The sequence below is a fragment of the Cryptosporidium bovis genome, assembly GCF_009768925.1.
Source record: "Cryptosporidium bovis isolate 45015 chromosome Unknown contig_10, whole genome shotgun sequence".
In the NCBI taxonomy this organism is placed as follows: domain Eukaryota; phylum Apicomplexa; class Conoidasida; order Eucoccidiorida; family Cryptosporidiidae; genus Cryptosporidium; species Cryptosporidium bovis.
Genome location: NW_027125029.1, coordinates 257199 through 271061, shown reverse-complemented (window position 1 = coordinate 271061; position 13863 = coordinate 257199). Strand labels below are relative to the sequence as shown.

Sequence of the window (13863 nt, the reverse complement as noted above, 5' to 3'; positions counted from 1 at the left end):
TGAGCATTGAGGCAAATCATATCCCATTCCATTCACTTTCCTTTTTCATACTACTATTGTGTTTGAATATCTATACGTGTATGTCATTGTAATTAGGAATTGTTTCTTAAATGCTAACTTGTAAACAAGAGATAAAAAAGAAACAATAATAAATACTTTATTTATCAGTTAAATCATACAAGTTTAGAATAACAAAGGGAGACAGAAATAATCGCATTAGTTGCTAAACATTATTTTATTGTATTAAGTAAATATAACTAATATCTCTCTTTATCCAAAAACACGACCTTTTGATCTTCGTGATAATATAGAACTCGGAGCAATTTCTAAATTACCTATGCCTGCTTTTTGTTGTGCTGTAGGAGCAGGAACATCATCCAATTTTGCCACTATTTTAATATTTCTAACCTTATCTTTGTTTGTATTTCTATTATATCCAAAATTATTGTTTTTAACATTTCCACCTTTATCTTTGTTGTTTGCTCCAAATGCATTTCTTCTTTCAATCCCCCTTCCACCGGCTCCTCCTCTAGTTCTCCCTCCAATTCCACCACCTCTGGTTCTCGTCCCTCTAACTTCTCTTCCCACTTTATTATTATTATCAAATCTCATTGATTTATTGGTATATTTATCGTTTCTTTTCTGTGAACCTTTAAATTTTCCTCTTGATAATTCACTTATCCCTTTTTTCCTCACTGCACCACCATTCATAGTTCTTTTATTGTTTATATTCCCATTTCTTCTTCTTTGTGTTTCATTTCTCCTCATTCTTCTCTCCCTTTGCGTCTGCTTAACTATATCATCTAAACTGCTATTAATCAATTTTTCTATCTTGTCCCCACCCTTTAACTTGCTCCTTGCACTCTCTTGCATTCTCATTAAATTTATATGTAATCTTTATCTTAATTGTTTGTATTTTATATACCTCCTATATATTTATCTATTAAATCTCAACTGCTATTCAAAAAAACTACCGACCCCACTATATTTAATAATTACCTTTCTATCCTTATTCACTTCACAAGTTCCTATTGTTGCACTTGCCTATCTAAATTTTGTTTTGTTATTAATTATATTCTAGTTATATGCAAATATTCTATTCTTATTTTTCAACTGCTAGCAAATAAACGAATAAATAATACATAAAAATAAATATATATTTATTTATATTAATAATAATTTATTTTCACTCAAATTGTTTATTTTTTCCTCTTATTTTAAACCATATTATTTTGCTCAAGTGGAGAATTCCCGCCTAAAATAAATTAAATTGGAATAACAAATGCACCGAAGCATGGAGAAAAGTGTGAATATGCACTTTAGTGTTGAATAACTAGAACACAACTTTGTAACTCAATGAATAAACTAACATTTACGTCATCTTTATCTATGGCCGAAATATTCTGCTTACAGCACATTTCACATATAGGAATGCATATTCAAGAAGTCTCGGTTTCCTTCTTTTCCGGTATATCTTCTGTTCCTCTTCGTAATTAGTACAAAAGTACTGGCACTTTAATGTCAATAGGAACAACTATAATACTATATATACAATGAAGTGTTCATTTTGTTAGTTTAAATATGTGAAAATAAGTCAATATCAGAAATCTAGATTCAATTATTTGATAATTTGGTAGTATCAGAGAGAGATGTATCAGCATTTCATCCTTTTTCATAATTATTACACATAATTGTTATTTAATTTAAAATCAGGTGGTTAAGTTACAAATCAATCAATTATTATTACTAGATGTCGCTTTCTAAGTAAGAAAATATCAAAAAAAGGAATACTCCAAGTATCCATCCATTTCTTCTGACTTTCCTTGAACTTTTTCTTTCATTCTTCAGTTTGACTTCCCATTTCTCACACACTCTGAAATTAACAATTAAAAACGTAGAAAAATGCGAAAATTCCAAAATTCAGTATTCATTAACCGGGCCTAAGTAATTTAAATAATCAATAAGGTCAAAGAGCAAATAACGTTTTATACAGTAAAGATAAATAAAAGGGTGGATGAACAATGTATATATAGATCGAGAAAATCGCTAATCAAGTCTTAAATATAAAAACCATTGTTGAGGCCATAAGCTATGTTTCTCCTTTCTCAAAAACGATCACTACATTATCACTTACTATTTAATCAACCTTATATGGAAGTATCGTTTCTTTATATAAATATGTAATGTATATATGTACGCATACCAAGTCGTATATCTTAACCCTAAATACAAATACAAAAACTATATTTGTCAATAACACCATAGCCATTAGATACGTTTGAAAAACAACTGAAATACTCTTACAACCAACCAATAAATTCCACTTAACTATTCCTCCCAATATCTAATCAAATCCCTCCCTAGTGTTTACATATGAATAAACACTCATAAATGAGTAACAATGGAAATGAAGCATCAGAAACTCGCATATAAGCTTGACTTTATTTGGATCAAGATTCCGTGGAGTGCAAGAGTGACGAATAACTTTTTTCTAGCGAATATACCTTCTATTTCCTTCACCGTTTGTTTGTCTGGCTAAACCAAGCGGAAAATAAACTCGGTATTACAGTCCTGGCACACATTTTACAGTACATAACAAGTAACAATAATAGTGGTTCGGCGCATACAATTGTAAATACTTGTAATACATCCACAATATACCGGCACGTAATAGTGATACCAATATTTGTTATGTAATAGTAATACTAGCACACTTAGTATTTAGCAGTAAATATGAATCATTAAAGAGTGGAAACTGTGTAGAAAAATGAGAGAATCCATACCAACTACAAAGTTAAGTATAAACAATAACCCACCCATAAAAATGTCACTACACTCGTACAACAAAATTAACTCTCTTTTTTCTCTTTCTTTATTTAAATAAAAAAATATACTATTTCAATTTATTTAACATGGAATAAGTTCATTTCCACAACCAAGTTTAAATATTTCAAATAAAGACTAAGTTAGTTTACAGTAACAGTAGTATTATACGCACCTTCTGATCCTCTTAGTCTTTTCACCCTAACACCGCTTCCCACAGTCAAACCCATCTCATTAATTTGTGACTCCAACTTGTTAACGGCATCCTCACTTGAATTTCCAAAGGCTCTAACAATAACAGGAATAGTAATGTTTCTAGTAACATTGTAAATTACATACTCGGGAGCCCGGAATGTCTCAGGTCCAAAAACTAACGTTTTGTTTTTATCTTCTAAACACCTTTTCGTTTTGTCATTACACATATCATAAAATGTGTAGTTTCCTATCCTTCTATAGTCCAATCTTAAATCACTTCCATCTCCTCGAACGTTCTCAAATTTATATGCCATCAATGGAACTGTTTCATTTGTAACTATAGTATCTACGCGTCTCTTTGTAATAGTTCTCGTAATGTTTGTCAACACTGAGGCCATATATAAACCATCATCCTGAGTAACATTAGTATTGTTTCTGTTTTCTATTATATTAACCATATTGTTAACTGTTTCTCTTGTTGGCACATATTCAACCTTCTGAATTTTGGATACAGGTGTCATAAACTCAAGGTGTTTTAACGTACCATTTCTCAAACTTTCCAGTACTGGGCTTACCACTTTTTCTTCAGCTGATTCCTCCTGTGTAAATGGCTCTCTTAAACTAATCAATTTTAATACTTCCTCAGATTGTGGTTTTCTTTCCGGTATTTGCCCTGAATTACGTACATTTTCAAACGTTTCTATTAATCCCCTTACCTTTGGTTGCACATTGTACAACTCCAAACACTCGTCACCACACTCCTCAAAATTAAAATCAACTTCATTCTTTATTCCATCATTTTCGAAATCTAGTGGAGAATACAAACCCAAAGGTGAATCAGCGCTTGTATTTTCATTCATCCCGAAATAGGTTGTAGTTGTTGTGGTTCTTGTGGTAGTTGTGGTTCTTGTGGTAGTTGTGGTTCTCGTAGTTGTTCTTGTGGTAGTTGTGGTTCTTGTAGTTGTTCTTGTTGTAGTTGTGGTTCTTGTAGTTGTTCTTGTGGTAGTTGTGGTTCTTGTAGTTGTTCTTGTTGTGGTTGTGGTTCTCGTGGTAGTAGAGCTCGTAAAATCAGTACTTTCATTTCCGCCAGAAATAGCTCCTTCAGGGATAACTACTGCTATTTCCTCTTCGCATGGGAGAACCACTCTCCTAATAATAATTCTCCTGAGGAAAATTGCACCAAATTCTGAAGTTGAATTACCTTCTTTCACAATGATAGCGCCTTTTTTCATGTTCAAAGAAGATAAAATATCATCCATTGAAGTACTTCTGTGGTTTGTTCCATTAAAGATCACAACTTGGCTTGCATTATTTCCGAAACATTCTTCAGATAGTTTGGTACCTTCAAAACCTTGTATTCCATACTTAAAATCTTTCAAACCATGACCAGAAACAGGTATAGAATCATTCATATAACTTAAAAGATAGTAACTTTCAGTATATGATCCATCTGTTAAATTTGTCTCAATACTTGAATCCGAAGGCAAAATGTCACTTGACAACAACCCAGAACTTCCTGAAGTCGAATTTGCTGAATCATCTATTAACGTTAGATTCGGTTCTGACAAATTAATACTCAAAACTGAACCAGCTAAAACTGACTTGAGTAACAATAAACACAAACCAATCAATTTATAAATTATACAATTTTTATACATCATTTTGTTTTTTACTTTCAACTATTCAAATTATATCAAAAGTTCGTCAGATTATTGTTTTTAATTGCTAATTTGTTGTATCCAAATAGTCAATGGTAGGTATACAATCAATAAGAAACAAGGTGCCAATTGTTTATATACCGTATCGCTACAGGCTCTGTCAGAGTCAAGGTAAACTTGCTTGAAAAAAATTGTATATGAATACAAATCCTACTTCTCCTAATTCATTTATTTTATTATTGCTAATAACTTTTTAAATTTACTTCTAAATTAATTTTCTTGCAACTCGTGATCAGAGATATTACGAGACAAGAAGACATCGCGGTACCATTTATTTTTGTGTACAATGTTACATTCTATGTATTTTTTTCAAAAAAAAGATAAAAATGAGGGAATTATAGTGTAGTTTATAATAATAATAATAACTATTATCATACTTATTTATATGTAATAGTTAAGGTATAAATTTATTTGTTAATATCCACATATTTAAATAAACATTTGTGCTCTCAATGATATATATATATATATATATATACATAACACTTGTCTACACTATATTTCTCTATTGATCGAAACATGTTTAATGATAGATAATAGAAATAGGAAGTAATGAGTTATAAATAACTTCCATTTCAAGAAATAAAATAATTTTATATTCTCGACACAGTAACATACTCGTCACAGATACAATAATAGTATCTTTTTTCTCTATTTTCAGTTGCAAACAATGCACCTACTTTCCCACTTCTACTTCGTTCCATTATCTACATGCTAACATCATGTATTTAAACGCGAAACACCTAATCTACCAGTGTTCAAAATCAATAACGAAATATGTTCAAATAAATTTTGAGATAAGACTTGCAGATTAACAAAAACAGAAATGTTAATTTGTGTTGAAATTTTTCCGCACCTTTAAAATATGTGCAATAATTAAGGCTTAAACTACATCCAGACGTTCTTATAGAGCACTACTTCCTCTAGAAATTTTTCACTTTTGGCGGCAAACTTAATTTGAAGAATAAAATCAAGAAAAGAATATAAATATATCTATTTATTTGTTTATTTGTTTATACATTTGCATACCTTAGCTAAAATATATTGATTGAGTCTCTTCAACTTTATTTTCTCCAGTATTAAAGTACATAACTTTGAATTGCCAATTATCTCCTAGAACACTTTACGCAAATCTATGCGAAAGAAAATAAAAGTAAATAAATAAATTCTTAAGAACGAAATAAAGGAATTCAAAGGTTGAGAAATGTTTTTAATACGAGTAACATCTGATGTTATAATGAATAGTTTGTAATAAATTCATTTTTGTAACAATAAATAAATATGATGATTACTCTTGATTTAAATTCAGAAAACACTAAAAGCGATATGTCAAAGTTTGATAGACATTCTAGAATTAAAACTAGAATATTTAAGAAACAAATAGTTCCAACAGATGTAAAAGAGAATGAGATATATGTAACTAGAAAAAGACCATTAATTGTATATTATAATAGAGCAATAAAGTTACTGACCACTACAATGTACCATAATACAATATATTCAGAGAGACTTGGCTGCAGGAGGAATAAGAAAATGATTCGTAATAATAATGAAAGCGGACAAAACAGTGTCGTTATTCACGGAATGGGTGCCTGTATAATGACCGCAATATGGTTAGCTCAAGATCTAAAATCTAATTTTGGAGAGAAAGTAAGTGTAGAAACAAACACAAGTACGATTAAAGTAATGGATGAGCATGTAAATGAAGATAGAGAATGGGAATCATACGCAAAAATACGATACTTAAGCATAATTTCTATTAAAATTACTCTTAATGATGTTAATTTTACCTGTAACAAACACTAATTAATACATCGTATTATACATGTACGTATTTTTTATAACTTTAATTAAATTCTTTTTATACACTCGCGAACTAAATACACTAGTTCCTACTTTTTAGATTTGTACTAGTGTAATGTGTTATTTCCTATTTCAATCTAATCGCAAATAAATATAAGGTGATTATTAACTTTGAATTGCTTTGATGAATATATTTATTTATGAATATCATTTATGTCCTTGTTTATAATACCAATAGTTATGGTTATATCATCCGGTTTTCCACCAAAGTAATTTGAGTAGCAGTAATTGCCATGATTGTGACCACTAACAATATTATTTCTATTGTCAGAAAGACTATTTGAATTGCAGCCAAGTCTTTTAATATTTAATTCATTTTTATCGCAATTAACACTACTGTTTCCATCAATACCAACAAAAGTAGTATTAACGCTGTTAGAATCATCATTACCACGAAAAGAATTAAAGCTAGAGCTTTTGTCCGACAAAAATTCGTTAACATAAACAGAATATGGCGAAACATAACTTAGGTTTAGCGAAGATCTTAATGCTCTCTGTCCAAGTTTTTCAGCAATAATTTGAGGATCTAGACCCAAATTATGCTCAAATATGCCAATAATTTGTTCAATTGTAAGATTATCCCAGAGACCATCAGTAGCCAAAATAACAGTATCGCCTATTTTAACATTATCAAATATACAATACTGACCGTCTTTTGGTTTGTCAAAACTTCCAGTCCCAAGTTGATAAGGTATATTAAAGTCGTGCTGTTGTATATCAGATTCATATATAACCCTTCTCTCTGACATTCTATATATCAAACACTTTGAATCACCCAAATTAAAAACATGAAGTTTATTTAACGAATCCATAAGTACTATGCTTAATGTTGAGCTGCCTATAAGTCTTGAAGACTTTGTTTTCTCATAAGAATTATTAATAAGCTCTATAAATTCTTCTTTATCCATTTTTCTCTTACTATTTTTTATCAACTTTAAATTATCATCCACATTTCTAACCAATTCCCTGCTATACATAGCTGAACTTATTCCTTGAGTTATCCAGCCTCCTACGCCATCTGCAATACATATGTGATTCTTATCCACACAATAAGAATCTTCATTTTCATATCCAGGTGGTTTTACTGGGCTTCTTGATGTGTATATTCCTGTGTAAAAAACCAACCTACTTTTTTCTCCCAATATTTTATTCTTACTCCCCTTAAATCTACTCAAAAACCTATTCTGAGAAGATAAATGAAATGGATCCCCTATTACTGGGATAAATTTCATCCTTAACTTGACAAAAGGCTTATCCTTTATCTTATGTTGAATATTGTTTGTTTACTATTCTCTTGTTTCTCTGCTTAAAAGTTTTGGTATGTTATCCTTCTCTTGAACATAAAATATAACAGACCCTTTTCCAACTTAATTTGTGATTTAAAAGTGCCAATTCAAATGCTTATTAAATTTCAACACAATATTAAACTTCGTTTAAAACAAATATGCTCGAATACCTATACATATATGTATATATATATATATATAAATATTCCCAAAACACTCAATATTTGTTCAGAAATTTTTTATATTTAAATTATTTATTCTATTCATAAATCTATTTATTCAAACATTTTTTTTTACTCATTATCTGGAAATTATCCATTTAATGTATAGGTATCTGAAATGGCGCCAACATACGGTACCTCATATAAATTAATGTCCCAAGAAAACTAGTTAAAATATAAAAAGAAGTTGGCATATTAACCGTATTTTATTTCCTGCCCCACCTTTTTCGCTATTAAAGACAATAAAGAACATAGAACTCAATAGCGAAGAAGCGAATAAACAGTAGGAGTAAATTATTACATAAAGCGTAATTTTTAGGAACAAACTTTTGTACTTGAAAATGTCAATAGGTTAGTTTGGAATAAAATTTAAGTGATATATTTGGTTTATGAAATATAAATTCAACATTAAATTTCACTTTCTAACCCTTATTTATGTTTCCTAGAGGATAAAAATAGAGTAATAGGTGAACAGATTTCACAATTGGAAAGAAAACTTAAATTATTGAATAACAAGATATCAGAGCTTACTCAAGATAGTAAAGAACACGGTTTGGTACTAAATGCATTTGAGAAGGTTGAACCTGAGAGGAGATGCTTTAGAGTAGTTGGAGGAGTTATGGTTGAAAGGAATGTAAAAACAATAAAGCCTGCCTTAGAAAAAGAAAAAGCTGCTTTGGACTCTGCAATTGTAGAACTTGAGAAACAATATGATGCGACAGAAGGTGAACTCAAAAGTTTGATCGAATCATTAAATAAATCTTCATCCGATTCAACACCTGCACAAGCCACTCCATCATCTTCTGGAGTGAATGTAGTTTCAAATTAAATGACGACAGAACAGTTATTATATTTTGTTCCATATGTAAATTATGACAATAAAAAAACTATTAATTATTATATAAAAATATTCACTAGATTTGAAAGTAGACTGTTTTATAATTTATATCTAATATAGTTATTCTCTATTTGATCTATTCGTAATTGGAAATTTAATCACTGGTGAGTGTTTTAATACATTAGGCAAGTGGGTAAAATCGGTCGAATACAAATAACCAATACGTCAATAAATAAGCAGTTTTGCTTGAAAATATCCACGTGATTATGTATTCTTGTTAATCTAGTAACCAAATTGGGCAAAACCCATACCAACCTTAACAGTAGTGCCGTTACCATTTGAATTTATGCTCTTTGTTGTAGATGGTTCAACAACACCACCACTACCTCCCATAATGTCATCTGAATTGTTTAATTTATTATAAATATACTCGATTTTTCTTTTGGCCTCCCTATTAAGTACCTCTGGAGAAGACATGTCTTCGGCACTAAAAATGCGATATTTAATTGTAACTGAATCCTGATAAAGTTCCTTTTTTCCATTCAATTTAAATACCCACTCACTAAATATTCTATCAGAAAACACATCTTCTGTATTCTTATCAGAATTTTCCTTTAGTGATTCCAATTTTTCAACGGGTAATCCCCCCATTATGGTTTCTCCATGTTCAGCAAAGGCAACAGCTCTTAACGTTCCAGTTGAATCAACTATGTCACAGCTTAAAATGTACTTTTTTATGGGATTTTCAATAGATTGTTGACAATTTGGGCAGTGGTAATTGGGCCCCATATTCAAACCACTAGGATTATTTGCTGTAGTCCTCTCAGATGAATATGGCAATACCAAGGAATTAATGCTATTTTGATCCTCAATCTCAGTAACTTTTCTCTTGCATTGTGGGCAACTACTCCAGTAATATTTACTATCTCTTATTGATCTGATCGCTCCATATGCATACACCCAAATACCATTGTCAATATTTTCCGATGAACCTGCTACTCCATTGTTACCACTAGTACCACCAGAAGTAGCTAGTGTTATAATCTCTTCAATAGTCTGCCTCTGAATAAGTGAATTAGAGTAATTACTAGATCCAGAAGTTGGACTATTAGATGAAAGCGAAACTAAATTGTTTTGAATCATTGCTTGCCCACCATTATTGTTAAACCACATTCTTAAATTACTAGAGTTTTCGATCCCGACTGGATTCCACTCTATTGATGAATTTGAACCTAATTTCAAACGAAATCCATTAAATTCCTCAACTATTGCATTTTTAACAGCAATTACTGGATTATTTAGTATCATACTTTCGTCTAATTGTGTTCTTTCAGACCACAATGTTAAATCAATGCTGTGACCCGATTGATCTATAATAGTCAATTCTCTTTTTTGCGTCTCTGCACCTGTTGATTTCACTGTTATTGTTGTTATTGGACCAGCCTTTAACAATATACCCATTAAATCCAAAGTTTGGCCCTTTGAATAGGTTCTTATATCCGATATCTTAACGAAATTGTAAGCCTTTCTCGGTATTCTTTCATCTTGTGGCATACTTTGTATCTCAGCATCCTCATTAAATATTATCTCAAACTCATGTCCTGTCGTATTGAATCTTGCATTTGCCTCCTTAACATCGCCTTTTGAAAAACTATAAACTTCACCTTCTTTTAAAAAATCATAAAATTTATCAACTGCTTTTGTAAAACATGTTGCTCTTATCTCACTTCCGTCTGCATCACATACTTCAAACGAAAAAACTTTTCCCTCTTTCGTTTTTGATGATGAAAACTTCCTAATATCGCTCTTACTCACAACTCTTCCTATTATTTTCCATCTGTGAAGATATGAAGTTATATTTTTTATTGGATATACTGGAACGTCCTGGTTCCTAGATATAGGCCCCTTTAATGCATTATTATTATTATTAGATGTATATGGTCCCGATCTCACTGAGTTTGTATTTATACCATTATTGGATACAGAAATTGGACCTGAATTAGCATTTTGGTTGTTCGACAAATTATTATTATTAGCAACTGCTGAATTATAGTAATTACTATTTGTATTCGCTGAATGTATATCGTTATTCCTGTTGTCACTCATATTCACCATCCCACTTTGAATATTAGCATTACTATTTGCTGGATTCTGACCAGTTTTGTTCTCTGACGAAGAACTTGTTTTTCCAGATCCCATATGTGGATGCGGAATTGCTTTTCCCATTGTAGAAAAACCTTGCCAGTGTCCAATCCTTTCAAACTGAATTACTGTCACTAGTTTTGTTGAATGTATCTCATTTAAAGAGAACTTTAATATTTTAATCATATCTCCCGGTTGTAACTGTGTCGCATCTGGCATAACAAGTCTTATGCTTAATGGCGAGCCATTATCAAATAAATTTGAACCTGCATCTGTTACATGTACACTAAAATAAGTTAATAATGCATTTTAAAGACGTTGTTTTTACTTATTCATCTCTTAGTATTTAAGTCTAATCTTATTTTAAAAACATCATTATTGTATTTGACCCATTTTTTGTGCCTTAACCGTATTTCATTCAAAGAGAGTTGTTCTTTTTGTTATTAGACTATTAAAATAGAAAGAGATAGCTCATTTTAATTTGATTTTTACATTCAACTTACAGTGCTCTGGGTCCCGAACGAATTAAATTTATGGCTAGTACAACCACTACAGACCCACTTGGGGATGTCACTCCAGAAAGAAGTTGGTCACAAACTCCCCTATTGAGTTCAGGTGGGTATTCGACCATCTATTTCACCTTTAAACTTCTATGTTATTTTTCTGATATATATTCCTAAGTCTTTTTTTAATGTGTAGTATAAACGATAACGTTTATTTACCCTCTTGTTATCTGCGAAATATTCTATCGTATTATACCTCACAAAAAAAAAGCTCCCGCCTGTTTACTTTTAAATGCAGATAGTAAAATCAATTTATTCCCCACCCCACTTAATGTTGGTACAGAACGTTGACTATTATATGTAAATTAATATTTTTTACTATTTTTTGATCTCTTTTATTTACAGCAATTCATTATTAAAAATAGGAAATTATGTTCACTCCCTTTGAGTTTGGCTACTTCCTCAATAGATTTTCAGTAAGTTTATAGACCCTCTTTTCCCCTCGTAAAAGATGCTTTCTCTCTCGATTCCCTTTTTTGCCTAAGCAAAAATGCATTTAATTCCTATTTTATCTTGTTATTTAGTTAGTAATACACAATATTTTCGTTGTTTCTGTCACCTATTTACTCAAATCCCAAAATAACATTAATGTCCGAGATTACTAAAGTGTTCATGTTTACATAGCTGGCATACCGGTATATGACAGTGTATGTACAAAAAAAATGCATGTGTAACACCCAATTCTGTTTAAAATCATGTGAGATTTTGCATGTACACATAATGTTTAGACAAAATCCTTGGTTTTCCTTTTCTTTGGATAAATGAAATTAATAAACACACAAATACTATTATTGAGTTAGACATGGGTGAGAAAGGTATATATGCATGCTTAAACCACATATTATTCAAAACTATTTCCTTGAAACTTAAGACTAAACAATAAAAAATTAGTTGAGAATATATCATTCAATAATGAGCAAGCCAAGTAGAATTTAGACATTTTTTTATTGCATAAAAAGATGAAAATGATAACTGAGATACCTACCTTATACACTATCTAGATAACTGTTGTATTATTTGTCTAATAACTACAGTCTTAAACAATATTCAGCACTTATGCTTGAGTAAAATAAATTGAACCAAGTAACTGACATTTATCAAAAAAACGTAAAAAAGGGGCGCCATATTTATCTACATTGTAGTTATTAAAGTAATATGAACAAAGCATTGAAATAAAAACAGACAGTCAGGTAAAATGGGTGAAAAAGCTCATTACAGAAAGGAACTTTCAAAACTAGCAAAAGAAAGTACTGGTTATAGAGATTTGCTCCTAGGAACAAGCAAGTTAGTTTTAGTTCTTTGCACAAACTTGCACCTCTCGCCAGGTATAATATTAACTTCATATTTATACACATATCAGTTTTGGTCGAAATACGATATATTAGAAACAGATAGAAAGTTTGTAGCAGCAGCATCAGTACTGTTAGCGTGGAAGTCAAGAGAGGACTTAGAGCCTACAAAAAGTAGCAGAAAACTTCCAGAACTATCTAGATTTTTATATAGAATAATTAAAGCAAGTTCAGTTTGCCAAACAAATAGGAACGTAACCCAACGTGATTTGTCTTCAAGTTCTTGGATATACAAGGATTCTGGCAAGGAGTACAACTATTTTATGGAACAAATAAAAACATACGAGTTTGCACTTCTAAGAGCCATTAATTTTGAGATAACCCATTTAGAATTACCATTTGGACATATAGAGAAATACACTAGAATACTACTTTACTCTTCAAAATTAAGAGATAGTAGACAAGATGAAATTAAAGAGGAAGGCGAAGAAGAAGGCGAAGAAGAGGGCGAAGAAGTTGAAGATCAAGAAAAATATGAATATGAATCTTTGAAAATGTTTAGGATTCTTTCTATGTCAATTTGCCTGGATTTGTATAGATTGCCAGATGTATGTATGAAATATAAGGCATCAGAAGTATCTTTATGTTCCACTTGGCACGCAGGTATTATTCTATCTTTACCATTTGCTTATGAAAATACTAGATATAACGATTATTCGTGGATTAAAAAAGTATCTCCAGATTTTAACATAAAAAGAGTTATAAATTGTATGAATGATTGTTCAAGGATAATTCTCTGGCTAGCAAATAGCGACTCTGCCTAAGGCAAAATAGGCAATATTATATTGCATATATATATGTAATAATTAGCAATACTAATAGTCATATTAATAACAATAGATAGCAAGAAAATTATAATTTATAT

The 13863-nt window shown here is 30.8% G+C and overlaps 7 protein-coding genes across 7 annotated transcripts; 3 read left to right on the top strand and 4 right to left on the bottom strand.

Annotated features, from left to right (window-relative positions):
• Window positions 1-270: 270 nt before the first annotated feature.
• FG379_000238 (uncharacterized protein) lies at window positions 271-879 on the bottom strand (the record flags this gene model as incomplete). Its single annotated transcript, XM_067325648.1, has 1 exon — window positions 271-879. One exon carries the CDS (start codon window positions 877-879, stop codon window positions 271-273), a length of 609 nt encoding a protein of 202 aa, XP_067183192.1.
• Window positions 880-2966: 2087 nt separating this feature from the next.
• FG379_000237 (secreted mucin like glycoprotein) lies at window positions 2967-4679 on the bottom strand (the record flags this gene model as incomplete). The annotated part of the gene is made up of 1 exon (XM_067325647.1): window positions 2967-4679. The coding sequence occupies one exon, from the start codon at window positions 4677-4679 to the stop codon at window positions 2967-2969; it is 1713 nt and encodes a 570-aa protein (XP_067183191.1).
• A 1338-nt stretch (window positions 4680-6017) lies between these two features.
• Window positions 6018-6542, top strand: FG379_000236 (uncharacterized protein; the record flags this gene model as incomplete). Its single annotated transcript, XM_067325646.1, has 1 exon — window positions 6018-6542. The coding sequence occupies one exon, from the start codon at window positions 6018-6020 to the stop codon at window positions 6540-6542; it is 525 nt and encodes a 174-aa protein (XP_067183190.1).
• A 191-nt stretch (window positions 6543-6733) lies between these two features.
• FG379_000235 (uncharacterized protein) lies at window positions 6734-7831 on the bottom strand (the record flags this gene model as incomplete). Its single annotated transcript, XM_067325645.1, has 1 exon — window positions 6734-7831. The coding sequence occupies one exon, from the start codon at window positions 7829-7831 to the stop codon at window positions 6734-6736; it is 1098 nt and encodes a 365-aa protein (XP_067183189.1).
• Window positions 7832-8447: 616 nt separating this feature from the next.
• FG379_000234 (uncharacterized protein) lies at window positions 8448-8935 on the top strand (the record flags this gene model as incomplete). Its single annotated transcript, XM_067325644.1, has 2 exons — window positions 8448-8457; window positions 8553-8935. The coding sequence occupies 2 exons, from the start codon at window positions 8448-8450 to the stop codon at window positions 8933-8935; spliced, it is 393 nt and encodes a 130-aa protein (XP_067183188.1).
• Window positions 8936-9226: 291 nt separating this feature from the next.
• On the bottom strand, window positions 9227-11717 carry FG379_000233 (Rf-A (OB fold); the record flags this gene model as incomplete). The annotated part of the gene is made up of 2 exons (XM_067325643.1): window positions 9227-11372; window positions 11590-11717. 2 exons carry the CDS (start codon window positions 11715-11717, stop codon window positions 9227-9229), a joined length of 2274 nt encoding a protein of 757 aa, XP_067183187.1.
• A 1127-nt stretch (window positions 11718-12844) lies between these two features.
• Window positions 12845-13762, top strand: FG379_000231 (uncharacterized protein; the record flags this gene model as incomplete). Its single annotated transcript, XM_067325641.1, has 1 exon — window positions 12845-13762. One exon carries the CDS (start codon window positions 12845-12847, stop codon window positions 13760-13762), a length of 918 nt encoding a protein of 305 aa, XP_067183185.1.
• Window positions 13763-13863: the final 101 nt, after the last annotated feature.